Source organism: Oncorhynchus mykiss, chromosome Y (genome assembly GCF_013265735.2).
Source record: "Oncorhynchus mykiss isolate Arlee chromosome Y, USDA_OmykA_1.1, whole genome shotgun sequence".
Taxonomy (NCBI): Eukaryota; Metazoa; Chordata; class Actinopteri; order Salmoniformes; family Salmonidae; genus Oncorhynchus; species Oncorhynchus mykiss.
The window spans coordinates 31,435,666-31,452,843 of NC_048593.1; the positions used below are offsets into that span (position 1 = coordinate 31,435,666).

The window sequence follows — 17,178 nt, forward strand, 5'->3', positions numbered from 1 at the left end:
ACGCTGGGCCAATTGTGCACAGCCCATGGTACCCCCAATCACAGCCAGTTGTGATACAGCCTGGAATTGTACCATGGTCTGTAGTGACACCTCTAGCACTGAGATGCAGCACCTTAGACCACTGTGCCACTCGGGAGCCCATTTGTGACATATAAGTGTTTCGGGCAAAGTACAAAGTACAGAGCAAATAACTCAATTCAACACCATTGCTTATAATTCCTTTATTATACACAGTCGATTTATAAGATTATTATCACATTTAGCAAGGTACATTAACTTACATTACAGCATTTTCTGTGTAGGACAAGGAGTTTTAACTCACCTAATGGCTCAAGAGGAAATGCCTGAGAGATATGTGTATGTTAATTCGTCTATGTGTGGTGTGAAAACATTTGTAGAACATTACAAACCATGAAGAAATTAATAAAAAAATTACTTAGAACACAGGAAATGTCCTTGTGTGTCCTTCAGACCAATTCCATAATAAAGGCCAATCATAGTATAGTAAATGTGTATCATAATAAGCATTGTTTATACTTTCAGACACATAGTTTAGACCTAATTAATTCTCAAGCTTTCTCGTTCTCAGCCTGCACTGGCAGTCTTTCGCTGCTACTAATTGTTTTCCACCATGGGTCTTCCAGATCATTTACATAAGAAAAGGACCAACCGCTCCATAACTTTAATGAAGTCACTGCCGAGGAAATAACAGGCCAATCCACAATGCGGCTTCCTGCGACTCTGCATGGAGATAGCGCATTTGCATGGGAATGACATGAAACCAACAACATTCAGGTTTCTTTTCCATGGATATTGTAGTAGCCTGTATTTGTTTATATATATAACTAGGCAAGTCAGATAAGAACATATTCTTATTTACAATGACGGCCTACCCCGGCCAAACCCTAACGACGCTGGGTCAATTGTGCGCCCCCCTATGGCACTCCTGGTGACGGCCGGTTGTGATACAGCCTGGATTCGAATCAGGGTCTGTAGTGACGCCTCTAGCACTGAGATGCAGTGCCTTAGAACGCTGCGCCACTCGGGAGGCCGAGTATGTATTGCTTACAGAGCAGACTGGAATGAAACTAAATATCATATAAGAGAACACTGCAAAAGTATATCAAAAACCTGTTGGCTATTTCAATTTGTGTGTCATGAATGAAACATGATAACTCTCTGGTATGAACAATATCACTCCCGGCACTTAGGCTACCGAAGCTCGCAACAACGAAAAGGAAGTAACAGCTCTCCCCTCTTACATACACAATTGCAAAAAATATCACAAAAATGGGTCGGGCGAATGCGTTGATTTTCATATTCTTTTGACTTACAGCTCGAATTGACCTATGGTTGGCCGAAACTGTGTGCGTGGAGGCGGGGCGTAAGCAGTCAGTGTGTGTTAGTGCTATTCGGCTCTGAATGTGTTGAAATATCCCTAGTGAGAGGTTACTGAGTGGACGGGGATAAGTGCATAACTTTTTGTTTCTAGTTTATTTTCTTGAGAGTGATTTCTCGTAAAAAAAATCTTTCAGCTCTGTGATTTGTACATCGTTCTACATCATTGGGAACAGCCTAAAGACAAGGGCAGAGACACGCAGTTGTTCCCGACCAGCTATCCACTTAATTTTTGGGGAGGAATTTACAGAAATATCAATACAATTTTGGATCTGGTCGTTTGTAAAGAAACAAACAGAACACAGCAGTAACATGATTTTCATTCATCTCGACAATTGAGTTTTTTTGCAAGTGCCTTGACTGCAGACATCGAATTGAGAGGAGATTTGGGAGAAGTCGTCGAGGGTTCATGGACAAAGAGTGGAACGAATACAGCCAATGATACGATAAGTTTTATCTACATGCGTCCCCCTTCTTGAATGTGACAGGGGGGACATGGGACAAGATCATAGGACAACTCCGCTATATAATTGTATAGCCACTATATGCAATATGTTCTAGTGCTATATAGCAACGTTTTTCTTAGTATGAAAGTTAATACTTTATTGACTATTCTAGATTAAAAAAAACTGGTGTTTTTTTTATTTTTATCGACTTATTCCATGAGACATTGACTTCCCACCGTCAGTCAGTCAAAGCGAGGTTTTCCTTGTAATATTGTGACCACATTTTTTTTCACTCCTTCCCCAGTGAAACTGGTGTTTGAACTGTTGTCCGTGTCAGATGTGGTCAGTGTTGCGGCCAATGGGTACACGGCCCAGTTGACGGTGCCTGTAATTCACCAGTTTAACCTTTTTGACACACACAACCGAAGCAGTTCGTTTATATTACGGATATTCTGGATGCCATTATGGAGTTCATATCCAGTCGCATTGCCCCACTTTGGCTGGTCCTGCTGGAGTGTTTGCTTCTGTCGACAGCAGAGGAAGGTAGGTCGGATTGGTTCATATGACCTCCTCTACAACGTTCTCAATTAAAAGGCTTCATGTACTGCTTATTGTCGAAGAAAAATGTACTGTGGCGTTATTAGGCCACCTAATAGCTTATTGAAAATATGATTTAGTCCAATTTTTCCTTCAACTTCAGATTGTTGTTACATTGAAACAGCATCACATATTACATTGTAACAACTGCACTGTTACGTTGTAACAGTCGCACGTGCTTGTTACAATGTGACATGCCGGTTGTAAATCATCATGATGGTTAATCAATCCTACACTCCTAAGTTTTTACTGTGTCATATTTTTATTTGTATGAAGAATCATAAGCCTCCACTATCTAACTATTGCAATTAAACTCTGAGTGAGACTTTGCCATTATTGAAGATTCACTTGTTGCACGTGTCTTTATATATATATACACAGTACACACTACCAATCAAAGGTTTTAGAACACCTACTCATTCAAGGGTTTGTCTTTATTTGTACTATTTTATACATTGTACAATAATAGTGAAGACATTAAAACTGAAATAACACAAATGGAATCATGTAGTAACCAAAAAAGTGTTAAACAAATCTAAATATATTTGAGATTTGAGATTCTTCAAAGTAGCCAACCATTGCCATAATGACAGATTTGCACACTGGCATTCTCTCAACCAGCTTCATGAGGTAGTCACCTGGATTACATTTCAATTAACAGGTGTGCCTTGTTAACTTCTTATGGCTGCCATCCCGTTAACGGGATAATTGTCATCAACGACCGCTGAATTGCATAGCACCACATTCAAATAATATTACAAAAAATATTTTTATTAATGAAATCACAAGTGCAATATAGCAAAACACAGCTTAGCCTATTGTTAATCCACCTATCATGTCAGATTTAGAAAATATGCTTTACAGCGAAAGCAATCCAAGCGTTTGTGTAAGTTTATCGATCGCTCGACAAAACATTATGTACACCTAGCATCAAGTAGCTTGGTCACAAAAATCAGAAAAGCAATCAAATTAATAATTTACCTTTGATGATTTTCGGATGTTTTCACTCACGAGGCTCCCAGTTACACAATAAATATTCCTTTTGTTCCATAAAGATTATTTTTATATCCAAAATACCTCAGTTTGTTTGGCGCGTTATGTTCAGAAATCCACAGGAAAGAGCGGTCACGACAACGCAGACAAATTCCAAATAGTATCCGTAATGTCCACAGAAACATGTAAAAGTTTTTTATAATCAATCCTCAGGGTCTTTTTAAAATATTTAATTGATAATATATCAACCGCAACTGTCTTTTTCAGTCAGAGAGGGAAAGGCAATGGCAGCCTAAACTCTGTTACGCATACAAAACGCTGCTGGCACCCGGCCATACAATGACACAATGTTATCTTTCTCGCTAATTTAAAAAATAAAAGCCTGAAACTATATCTAAAGACTGTTGACACCTTGAGGAAGCGATCGGAAAAGGAATCTGGTTGATATCCCTTTAAATGGAGCAAAGGCAGGCTATGGAACATGGAGTTTTCAAAATAGAAGCCACTTCCTGGTTTGATTTTCCTCATGGTTTTGCCTGCAATATCAGTAATGTTATACTCACAGACAATATTTTGACAGTTTTGGAAACTTTAGAGTGTTTTCTATCCAATACTAATAATAATATGCATATATTAGCAACTGAGACTGAGGAGCAGGCTGTTTAGCTTGGGCAACTTATTCATCCAAGCTACTCAATAAAAGACCAAGTCCATATTATGGCAAGAACAGCTCAAATAAGCAAAGAGAAATGACAGTCCGTCATTACTTTAAGACATGAAGGTCAGTCAATATGGAACATTTCATTAACTTTGAAAGTTTATTCAAGTGCAGTCGCAAAAACGATCAAGTCCTATGATGAAACTGTCTCTCATGAGGACTGGCACAGGAAAGGAAGACCCAGAGTTACATCTGCTGCAGAGGATACGTTCATTAGAGTTACCAGCCGTAAGAAATGCATCTCACATCTCAACATCAACTGTTTAGTGACTACATGAATCAGACCTTCATGGTCGAATTGCTGCAAAGAAACCACTACTAAAGGACACCAATAAGAATAATATACTTGCTTGGGCCAAGAAACATGAGCAAGGGACATTAAACCAGTGGAAATCTGTCCTTTGGTCTGATGAGTCCAAATTTGAGATTTTTGGTTCCAACCGTGTCTTTGTGAGACGCAGAGTAGATGAACGGATGATCTCCACATGTCTGGTTCCCACCGTGAAGCAGGGAGGAGGAGGTGTGATGGTTTGGGGGTGCTTTGCTGGTGACACTGTCAGTGATTTATTTAGAATTCAAAGAACACTTAACCAGCTTGGCAACCACAGCATTCTGCAGCGATACGCGATCACATCTGGTTTGCACTTAGTGGGACTATCATTTGTTTTTCAACAGGACAATGACCCAACGCACCTCCAGGCTGTGTAAGAGCTATTTGACCAAGGATAGTGATCATGTGCTGCATCAAATGACTGGGCATCCACAATCACCATACCTCAACCCAATTGACATGGTTTGGGATGAGTTGGACCGCAGAGTGAAGGAAAAGCAGACAACACGTGCTCAGTATATGTGGGAACTCCTTCAAAACTGTTGGAAAAGCGTTCCAGGAGAAGCTGGTTGAGAGAATGTGTGCAAGCAGTTATCAAGGCAAACTGTGGCTACTTTGAAGAATCTAAAATCTATTTTGATTTGTTTAACACTTTTTTGGTTACTACATGATTCCATGTGTTATTTCATAGTTTTGATGTCTTCACTATTATTCTACAATGTAGAAGATAGTAAAAATAAAGAAAATCCGTTGTATGTATAGGTGTTCAAAATTTTGACTGGTACTGGAAATATATATTTATGTATATACAGTTGAAGTCGGAAGTTTACAAACACTTAGGTTGGAGTCATTAAAACTGTTTTTTTCAACCACTCCACAAATGTCTTGTTAACAAACTACAGTTTTGGCTAGTCAGTTAGGACATCTACTTTGGGGCATGACACAAGTAATTGTTCCAACAATTGTTTACATGAAGATTATTTCACTTATAATTCACTGTATCACAATTCTAGTGGGTCAGAAGTTTACATACACTAAGTTGACTGTGCCTTTAAACAGCTTGGAAAATTCCAGAAAATTATGTCATGGCTTTAGAAGCTTCTGATAGGCTAACTGTGGATGTATTTCAAGGCCTACCTTCAAACTCAGTGCCTCTTTGCTTGACATCATGGGAAAATCAAAAGAAATCAGCCAAGACTGGTTCATCCTTGGAAGCAATTTCCAAACGCCTGAAGGTACCATGTTCATCTGTACAAACAATAGCACACAAGTATAAACACCATGGGACCACGCAGCCATCATACCGCTCAGGAAGGAGAAGCGTTCTGCCTCCTAGAAATGAACATACTTTGGTGCGAAAAGTGCAAATCAATCCCAGAATAACAGCAAAGGACCTTGTGAAGTTGCTGGAGGAAACAGGTACAAAAGTATCTATATCCACAGTAAACAGAGTCCTATATCGACATAACCTGAAAGGCCGCTCAGCAAGGGAGAAGCCACTGCTCCAAAACCGCCAGAAAACAGCCAGACTACTGTTTGCAACTGCACATGGGGACAAAGATCGTACTTTTTGGAGACATGTCCTCTGGTCTGATGAAACAAAAATAGAACTGTTTGGCCATAATGACCATCGTTATGTTTGGAGGAAAAGGGGGAGGCTTGCAAGCTGAAGAACACCATCCCAACCGTGAAGCACAGGGGGTGGCTGCATCATGTTGTGGGGGTGCTTTGGGACTGGTGCAGGAGGGACTGGTGCACTTCACAAAGTAGATGGCATCATGTGGGAGGAAAATTAGGTGCATATATTGATGCAACATCTCAAGACATCCGTCAGGAAGTTAAAGCTTGGTCGCAAATGGGTCTTCCAAATGGACAATGACCCCAAACATACTTGCAAATTTGTGGCAAAATGGCTTAAGGACAACAAAGTCAATGTATTGGAGGGGCCATCACAAAGCCCTGACCTCAATCCTATAGAAAATGTCTAGGCAGAACTGAAAAAGAGTGTGCGAGCAAGGAGGCCCATAAACCTGACTCAGTTACACCAGCTCTGTCAGGAGGAATGGGCCAAAATTCACCCAACTTATTGTGGGAAGCTTGTGGAAGGCTACCCAAAACGTTTTACCCAAGTTAAACAATTTAAAGGCAATGCTAATTGAGTGTATGTAAACTTCTGACCCACTGGGAATGTGATGAAAGAAATAAAAGCTGAAATAAATTATTCTCTCTACTATTATTCTGACATTTCACGTTCTTACAATAAAGTTGTGATCCTAACTGACCTAAAACAGGGAATTTCTATTAGGATTAAATGTCAGAAATTGTGAAAAACTGAGTTTAAATATATGTGGCTAAGGTGTATGTAAACTTCTGACTTCAACTGTATATACACTACCGTTCAAAAGTTTGGGGTCACTTAGAAATGTCCTTGAATTTGAAAGAAAAGCAAAGTTTTTGTCCATTAAAAGAACATCAAATTGATCAGAAATACATTGTAGACATTGTTAACATTGTAAATTTCTATTGCAGCTAGAAAGGGCTGTATTCTTATGGCGTACAAAGGCCCATTATCAGCAACCATCACCCCTGTGTTCCAATGGCACGTTGTGTTAGCTAATCCAAGTTTGTCATTTTAAAAGACTAATTGATCATTAGAAAACCCTTTTGCAATTATGTTAGCACAGCTGAAAGCTGTTGTCCTGTTTAAAGAAGCAATAAAACTGGCCTTCATTAGACTAGTTGAGTATCTGAAGCATCAGCATTTGTGGGTTAGATTACAGGCTCAAAATGGCCAGAAACAAATAACTTTCTTCTGAAACTCATCAGTCTATTCTTGTTCTGAGAAATGCAGGCTATTCCATGTGAGAAATTTCCAAGAAACGGAAGATCTCATACAACGCTGTGTACTACTCCCTTCACAGAACAGATCAAACTGGCTCTAACCAGAATAGAATGAGGAGTGAGAATGGGATGCATGGAATAGCCTTCATTTCTCAGAACAAAAATAGACTGACGAGTTTCAGAAGAAACTTCTTTGTTTCTGGCCATTTTGAGTCTGTAATCGAACAACTAGTCTAAAGAAGGCCAGCTTTATTGCTTCTTTAATTAGCACAACAGTTTTCAGCTGTGCTAACATAATTGCAAAAGGGTTTTGTAAGGATCAAATAGCCTTTTAAAGTGATAAACTTGGATTAGCTAACACAACGTGCCATTGGATCACAGGAGTGATGGTTGCTGATAATGAGCCTCTGTACGCCTATGTAGATATTCCATTAAAAATCAGCAGTTTCCAGCTACAATAGTCATTTACAACATTAACAATGTCTGCACTGTATTTCTGATCAATTCAATGTTATTTTAATAGTCCAAAAATGTGCTTTTCTTTAAAAAACTAGGACATTTCTATGTGACCCCAAACTTTTGAACGGTAGTGTGTGTATATATATATAAATATGTATGTATATATTTGTATGTCTTTTAAAAACAGTCTAAGACAACATACCTACATGGATTCATTAAAGATAGAGAGGTGATAATAAATTAGGTGTGTGTGTGTGTGTGTGTGTGTGTGTGTGTGTGTGTGTGTGTGTGTGTGTGTGTGTGTGTGTGTGTGTGTGTGTGTGTGTGTGTGTTTGTGTGTGTGTGTGTGTGTGTGTCTGTGTGTGTGGGAGCATGTGCGTTTTGGAAAGGTGACCCCGCCAGTCCACAGCCTGTATATGTGCACCCTGCCCAGTTCTGTGGTGTTCCACTACCAATCAATCCTGAACGGCATGGCTCCGATTAGTTCCACACTGCATGCTGAAATGGAGACACCTGGTCCCTTCTATCTACAAACAATTAACATGGTGCTGTTTGACAGGCATCGATAACACCCGAGCACGGCTATGGCATTACAGTAGACTTGAAGGGATTAGTTTGGTATGCCTACTACAAGGTCACTAATTAGCCACAGTAACACCACAATCAATTCATGATTATGTTTCATTTTTAAAATTTCAGTTCAGGTCATTGTAGAGGTCTTGTTGTCCCCTGCCTCAATACGTTTTTGAACTATTACGATTCACTCTGCATCTTAGCCCACAACGATACTCTGTAGGCTTGCTTCACTTACCGTTGAGAAGAGTTTTGAGGATCTAGGCCTAGACTGTAGAAAACCCACCTCTAACATCTGCTCTCTACTTTCCTTCTCGACTCACAACAAAAGGAGTAGAAAGAGAATCCGTGAGCTGGGAGTTAGGCTAATCTATTGAATGTGACCTCTTTCCCTTAACTGTGTTAGGGTTTGAACAAACAGGGTAAAAACTGAAACAGACGACTAGAAAAAGCTCAAACCAAGTTTATTCAACACATTGGGTGCCTCAGCTGCAAGCACAACTTATAAGTCACACTAGCACATATTTATACTTTCCGACTATTTTTTATTTGAACCTTTACTTAACTAGTGACAGCCTACCCTGGACAAACCCTCACCCAATTGTGCTCCGCCCTATGGGAATCCCAATCGCGGCAGGTTGTAATACAGCCTGGAATCAAACCAGGGTCTGTAGTGACGCCTCTAGCACTGAGATGCAGTGCCTTAGACCACTGCGCCACTTGGGCGCACTTGGGTCTTCTCCTTGCATGTCTAAGATAAACAATCCTTCTCTGTTGCTAGGCAGAAACTCAGTTGGTTCCTCTTACTGGTATTGTCATGGCCCTGCCTAAGTCCAGGACCCTCATGGGCATGGAAGTGAGTGTGTATGGGACATGACTGTAGTCTGATGGTCTTCGGTGTGGCCCCTATGGCCCCCCCTCCCAGCAGTGTCTTCTCTCTTCAACTGTTGACATTCTTTAGAGTTGAGTTCCACATCCCTCATTGTCCTAGTTCCACAGCAACTTGCCTGCCCTATCAGCAACTGAAACTAGACTGTTGCTCTTGGCCTCTTTCCTTAGAAATATGAATATTCAGCAATAACATGTTTGAACAGAATATGAACTTTCACTTTCCCTTGTCTTACTTAATAACTTTCCATACACAGAGTTCCTATTCACCCTTCATTGACCCCAACATATACATTCCTTATACATGTAAAGTCATCAATAAGTTGTAGCATGGTAACATGAATAGGTATATTTCCAGCCAGAATCCAACAACTGTTAAAGATATATATATATATATAAATGAAATAATATTCAAACAGCATGTGATCATTTTTTAAGCGTTACCTCCATGTGGTCCCTGCAGGGCTGTGAAGGTATTAAAAAGGGCAATGCTGGTAATTATTCATTTGGCAAGTTAAGCTAGGCGTCCGTGGGGTACATTGGATTCGGTCCACAGGGTTAAAATCCTCAAAAGGGCCCTAAACCCTCTGAGATTAGTGTGTGTGTGCGTGCGTGTGTGTGTGTGTAAATGATTAAACAAAGGTTGATCCCTGCGCATATCGTATAACAGATATTTAGTGGTCTTTGTTGAGAAGAGTTTGATGAAAAAACAGACTTCCATCCCAGTGAGCCATTGAGCCAGTGAGCCTTCACAATCAGCCTCCATGATAGAGCTAAACCTCAAAAAAACACCATCCTCTCTGTTGCTTTTCCTCCACCTCCTCTTTTCTCTCATCACCCCCTCGCTCTTTCTCTCTCTTCATACCTTCTCTGTGGATAGAGCGCCGCGATGAGTGACATTCTGCTTCACAGCCCATAAACTCAGTGTCTAAAACCAGCAAACGCTGAAAGAATGTTTTTTATTCAGAGTACAAGAGGCCCTATGTGAAAGAGTTAGGGCCTCGTCGCCCCTCCCCTGCACTCTTTTATTTTGTTACTCTTTCCATCGCCCCTCTCTCTGCTGTGTGAGCGTGTCAGTGCAGTCAGGACTTGCCGACTGTCTCCCCTGCCGCGGAAATGCGGATCTCTTCCCAGAAATCCTATTAAATGGAACCGATTTTTATAAGAAAAGGATTTGCATTTTAAGCAATCCTCCCCCCTCACTGACACCCCCAGACATCATCCTCTGTGGCTTAATCCCACGATTAGCCCCTTGAAGAGTTAAACAGGCATCCGAGTGACGCAGCTGTAATCTACAGGCCAATCGGCCTCTACTCCAGAAACACTTGTTCTCTCTCTCTCTCGCTCTCTCTCTCTCTCTCTCTCTCTCTCTCTCTCTCTCTCTCTCTCACACTCTCTCTCTCTTTCTGTTTCTTCGCTCTCTCTCACTCTCTCTCTCTGATGAAGTTGCCTCTGCAGACTGTGGCCTCGTCCTAGGCAGATTTTTCTGAGTGGGTATGGGTTGGTTATCAATGATATTTTAGTCACAAATGAGATGTGATACACATGGAAATGTGTCTGGTGGACGGCAGTCTGGTGGACGGCAGTCGGGTGGACGGCAGTCTGGTGGACGGCAGTCTGGTGGACGGTAGTCTGGTGGACGGTAGTCTGGTGGACGGCAGTCTGGTGGACGGCAGTCTGGTGGACGGTAGTCGGGTGGACGGCAGTCTGGTGGACGGTAGTCGGGGTTGATGATGGGAATGAAACAGCCACCAGGCCCACCACCACCACCCCTCCAAGCAATGCATCAATGTCAGTGACACGCTGACAGGCTGGCATGGGGCAAGGCAGGCGACCCTAGTGCTCTCCCCTGCTCCTCCACCCACATGCCACTCAATGTGAGAGGGAGCACACAGAGGAGAGGGAATGAGGCCACAGCCTATCAAATAGGACAGAGCAAGAGAATGACTCTTATGGAGAGGGTCATTTCTGTCAGAGGGTGTCGAGGAGAGACTGTTATCATGTCAAGTAGAAATTAGAAATGGGCTGACAAAAAGTGAGAGGGTGTGTGTGTGTTTTAATGTGTGTGTGTAGTAGGTTACCAACCTTTTCCAGTTACTGTACCACCAATTTAATTTTGCTCTGCCCGGAGTACCCCTGAAGTACCCACTCATGTACATTATACCAGTAAGCCTATGGTCTCATGAGTCTTCTCAAGTACTCAAGTCCTAATATCCCTGGTTGGGAACCACTGCAGTAGGTGATCTGCACCTGGCTGTGAGACAGAGGTGTGCTGTGTGCTGTGATTCATACAAACATTCACACACACACAGAGCATACACATTACATGTTCACACTAGTAATTTCATCCATCATCATACAAGGTTTCATACAAGGTCTTATTTCAATTTGGAACCTAAAAACCTTCCAAAAGGGTTTAGCTCTTCAAAACCCCCTGTCTTAAGCCTCTAAGAACAGAGAACATTGGAAGGAAGATCATGAGCTCTAGGAGGAGGAGGTGTCAAATGAAAGAGGAGACCCATGGAAGTACTCTGTTGTATCAGGGTTTGGATGTGTAGATCTTTGAATGTTTTTTTAACCTGAGTCTGTTGTGCCATTCAGACTGACTGTCCTCCAGCGTCAAGCTGTCCACCTCCCACTGCGGATTAGTCACTGTGTGTGTGTGTGTGTGTGTGTGTGTGTGTGTGTGTGTGTGTGTGTGTGTGTGTGTGTGTGTGGTATATCTGCATGTTTTCTCTTGTGAAAATATCTATATACAGTTGTAACACAGTTTGTATTACTCTATAACCAATGAGGACCCCAACGTTGATATGGTCAGTATGCCAGACGTTAGCGAGTGGAACCTGACAGTAGATGTTGGTCATATGATTTCTGCAGTCGATGTGTGTACTTTTGCGTCAGAGCACATTTGAGTGCGTATGTAGAAGTGTGTGTGAGAGCTGACCTTTTCTTTGGTTTACGTCTCGGTATTTAGTGTGCTGGAGAATCTCCCAGTCGGTCTGTCATGGAGATACATACAAACCATTTTCTGTACAGAGCTTCTTATAAGGATGAGACTTGAGTGATGTTTGGGGGGAGAAATGGGTCAAGATTGAACAACAGAACCACAAAAAGGAAAAGAAGCACTAAAACACACGACAGTCAACATGCTGAAAGCATATGTAGATTGTGCACACTTTGAAAACAATCCTGTGTGTCCCCTTCAACACACGATGATAATCGTGAACTACTCTTTATAAACTTGTTATAAACCCTTATAAACATCATGAGTTATCTCTGTCACGTTCGTTACCATTGAGTCCCTATCAGTTAAACAGAAACAATTACAGAGAAACAAGGATCCCTTTGATTTGAAGTTGACTTAATCCCAAACCCTTTGTTTTAAACATCAACAGTGGCTCTGGTTTAGTCACGATGCCTATCAAACCATGCCAACTGTACCACTGTCTTTCTCAGTAGTCGGTGAGGCTCCTTGATCATGTAGAAAGCTGTTCCACTGTGTCTCTCTCTAGGGAAGGGAGGGAGCTTCTTTGTTCCACTCCAGCTCTCCTTAATTGGTCTTTTATGAAGTTTAATCTCACCCATAGCTCAGTGTCTTTTGTTAGCCAGGGAGGGAGATGTGGGAAGTCATCTGGACTCTTTCAGATCCCCCCCTTTGGTGTGAGATTAGCTACAGAACTAAAATCCAACCAGGGAGAAGAAAAAACCCAGAACATTACTACTGTCAACTCTTGAACAATCTCAGCAATTAGCTCACTGCAACGTGACATAAATGTTGAGTTAAAGCTGCAATATGTAACTTTTTAGGTGACCCGACCAAATTCACATAGAAATTGGAGTTATAAATCTGTTATTCTCATTGAACGCAAGTCTAAGAAGCGGTAGATCTGTTCTATGTGCGCTATTTCTATGCTTCACATTCATAAATTTAGTTTTGCGTCTTTTACTTTAGGTTTTGCATTGATTCTCTACACTAAACTTGCTTGTTTTGTCACATAAACTGAAATTAGGCAAACTATTCGAATTTTAGCAACCAGGAAATGGCAGAGCAATTTCTGCATAGTGCACCTTTAATATTTTCCAACGTTCTGCAGACAACAGTCTATGAATGTTTAAAACTGTTGTCTGTTGTGTGGAAATTCTGCTGTTTCTACTTGAATAAGTTCTGCTGTGGCACAGACATTTCAGCCACCATATTACAACGTTACCCAACATTCCAGGCATTGAGTCAATTGTAACTTGCACATTTCTGAGCCCAAATGAATGCCAGACATGTAGGGTAGGTTTAACACTTAATCCCCACTGCTAAGGTCAGCCATTTTGGTTCACAGCTGTGTTATTCAACTCTGGCTGAACACCCACACAGAATGGACCCTGTCCAGTAGCCAGTAGCCAGCTCCCTACAGTAACTGGGTCAGGTGATGTCCTGGGAGAGGAGAGAACAAGGACAGTAGTACCACCGGGCTGTTTGACATCCCTGAAGAGGAATAGATGAGTTGGAGTAGGAATAAAGGAGGAAAACATATCTCTCTCTCTCTCTCTCTCTCTCTCTCTCTCTCTCTCTCTCTCTTTCTCTCTCTCTCTCTCTCTCTCTCTCTCTCTCTCTCTCTCTCTCTCTCTCTCTTTCTCTCTCTCTCTCTCTCTCTCTCTCTCTCTCTCGCTCTCTCTCTCTCTCTCTTTCTCTCTCTCTCTCTCTCTCTCTCTCTCTCTCTCTCTCTCTCACATGTAGACAGTCACACAGGTCCATGCGCTATCATCTTATGATAAGATTAGAGAGTGAAGTGTTATGTTTTTCTCAGAGGGCCTCTCACTCGGCCTGCTGAATGCACTGTGAGGATGTCAGTCCATCACTCCTCAGCTCCCTTCAGACCAGGAGAGAAGCAGGAAACGGGAAGGAGGGGTGTGGGATTATAGGAGAGGGGGAGACCTAATCTCACAGGCTCAACTCTATGTCAAACACACATAAACAGACACACATCAGGTTTTGAACATACACTACAGATGTAGGATCTTAATTTGAGCCAGTTTGCTACAGCAGAAGAAAAATCCTGCAGCAACAGGAAATGTGAATTACTACGTGGATTATAATGAATGGACATTTGTAGGGGTTGATACATTTTTCATTACGGCAAATCAAGTCTGAAATTTCTACGTGGAAATTACAAACTTTAAAACCCTTTTAAAAACTCAAATACACTGCAAGTTTCCATTTCCTGCTGTGAAGGACAATTCTCAGCAACAAAAGAGTGATCAAATTAAGATCTTACATCTGTATTGTGATATATGACGCACACTCTTGTGCTTGAAGACACACACACGCACACACACACACACACACACACACACACACACACACACACACACACACACACACACACACACACACACACACACACACACGAAGACTGCAAGGTGGTGTCTTAGTGGCCAAATGCCCTGATAAGCTCCACTAGTCTTTTTTCATCTCTCCTTCTCTGCCTTCATCTGTTTCTGTCTGTTTCTCCCTCCCAGCACTCCCATACATCCTTAACCCAGGTCAGCGCTGTCCAACACTCCTGCACTCTTCTCCCCACCCCTGACTTTCTCTTTCCCTCTCCTCTTAGCATGTTCTCCCATCCTACCCTAACCAGAATCTCCGTTCTCTCCTTCTCAGCCACCTTCCCACTTTATCTCTTCTCTATCTCTCCTCGCTCCTTCTCTCTCTAGGCGTGTAGGGGGTAATTGGCACTCTGGGTTTCCTTAATTAAAGCATGGGTCTAATTGTAGCCAATGCAGAGCGAAGGCTCACAGGCCTATCATTTCCTTATGACACTCCAGAGCAGCCAGAGAGAGAGAGAGAGAGAGGAAAAGCGAGAAAGTGGAAGGGCAAGTAGCAGAGAGGTAGAGAGGAAAGTGAAGAAGTCGGTCTGTAATTAAAGAGAGGGTTTGTGTTCCAACTCTGAATAGGTTGGGTCATGCAGCAGCTATCATATTCAAGGTCACTTATTTAAAGACTGGAGACGTGGGTTTATTCACCTGCTGTGTGGAGTGGATGGAGTTGGAGTCTTTGGAACAGAGCTGGTAGTATGGTAGGGTTCTTCTACAGCAGGGAGAGCCCTGTCCGGAGTCTTTACTGCTCTCTGAGGTCGTGAAAGGTCCGGAGTCTTTACTGCTCTCTGAGGTCGTAGAAGGTTCGGAGTCTTTACTGCTCTCTGAGGTCGTAGAAGGTCAGAAGTCTTTACTGCTCTCTGAGGTCGTAGAAGGTTCGGAGTCTTTACTGCTCTCTGAGGTCGTAGAAGGTCAGAAGTCTTTACTGCTTTCTGAGGTGGTGGAAGGTCAGGAGTCTTTACTGATCTCTATGGAGGTGGAAGTTCAGGAGTCTTTACTGCTCTCTAGGGAGGTGGAGGATCAGGAGTCTTTACTGCTCTCTGGGGTGGTGGAAGGACATGAGTCTTTACTTCTCTCTGTGGTGGTGGAAGGCCAGGAGTCTTTACTGCTCTCTGAGGTGGTGGAAGTTCAGGAGTCTTTACTGCTCTCTGAGGTTGTGGAAGGTCAGGAGTCTTTACTGCTCCCTGAGGTGGTGGAAGTTCAGGAGTCTTTACTGCTCTCTGAGGTGGTGGAAGGTCAGGAGTCTTTACTGCTCTCGGGGGAGGTGGAGGATCAGGAGTCTTTACTGATCTCTAGGGAGGTGGAAGTTCAGGAGTCTGTACTGCTCTCTGAGGTGGTGGAAGGACAGGAGTCTTTACTGCTATCTGAGGTGGTGGAAGGTCAGGAGTCTTTACTTCTCTCGAGGGAGGTGGAGGATCAGGAGTCTTTACTGATCTCTAGGGAGGTGGAGGATCAGGAGTCTTTACTGCTCTCTGAGGTGGTGGAAGGACAGGAGTCTTTACTGCTCTCTGAGGTGGTGGAAGGACAGGAGTCTTTGCTGCTATCTGAGGTGGTGGAAGGTCAGGAGTCTTTACTGCTCTCTAGGGAAGTGGAAGGTCAGGAGTCTTTACTGCTCTCTGAGGTGGTGGAAGTTCATGAGTCTTTACTGCTCTTTAGAGTGGTGAAATGCCCAGAGTATTTTCTTATCTCTGGAGTGGTGGAAGGTCAGGGGTCTTTACTGCTCTCTGGGGTGGTGGAAGGTCAGGAGTCTTTACTGATCTCTGGGGTGGTGGAAGGTCAGGAGTCTTTACTGCTCTCTGGAGTGGTGGAAGGTCAGGAGTCTTTACTGCTCTCTGGAGTGGTGGAAGGTCAGGAGTCTTTACTGCTCTCTGGAGTGGTGGAAGGTCAGGAGTCTTTACTGCTCTCTGGGGTGGTGGAAGGTCAGGAGTCTTTACTGATCTCTGGAGTGGTGGAAGGTCAGGATGAGGTACGGCTCCATCTCCAATTCGAATTTGAAATAAAGGAAATATAATTGAATTCAGTGAAATTAAATTAAATTAATTTCAAAGGCCTCTTCTATTCTATATTATGTGTAGTCTATACAAATATACATATTGTACATAAAACATCAAACATGTTGTTAATTACATGCATACAAAATATTGTTGAAATAATTGGTTTTCCCTGATAAAGGAAAATGAAACCTGTATGTGAATAGTCTAATTTTAATTATATTTAGTTTCACCCTCAAGTTGACCCTAAGGCCTTCAAAAAGAATCCAACCAAAAGAAATGGTTGGTGTAAATATACTGTAACTGGCTATTCTAAGCAGGAAGGTTAAAAGAGTTTATGAACATTGTTTCCAGAGAAATGTGATATATTGTTTGGTATCTGGAAGTGTGACCTGTCAGATATAATTCAACTCTCATGTCATTTGACTGACTGGAATGTATTTGAATTGTACTCAGTTAAATCTACTTCCTGTCACTCAAACTCAAATTCTATATCCTGTGAGGTGTGGCCAAATCAGTTTGAATTTCAACTCATGAGTTGGATGGGAGTCAATTCCAATATTCTGAATTGATCCC

At 42.2% G+C, this 17,178-nt stretch overlaps 2 protein-coding genes across 2 annotated transcripts in view; both read left to right on the top strand.

Moving 5' to 3' along the window:
* LOC110509418 (disks large homolog 4) overlaps positions 1-8,075 on the top strand; it is a 206,312-nt gene extending 198,237 nt beyond the window's left edge. The window contains exon 23 of the transcript XR_005040482.1: positions 8,028-8,075. The gene's annotated coding sequence lies outside the window, so the exon portion shown is untranslated. The remainder of the gene's footprint in view (positions 1-8,027) is intronic.
* Positions 1,392-17,178, top strand: part of ephb4a (eph receptor B4a) — a 50,060-nt gene continuing 34,273 nt past the window's right edge. The window contains exon 1 of the mRNA XM_036968062.1: positions 1,392-2,387. Within this exon, the coding sequence (XP_036823957.1) occupies positions 2,309-2,387 (79 nt within the window). The 5' untranslated portion in view covers positions 1,392-2,308. The remainder of the gene's footprint in view (positions 2,388-17,178) is intronic.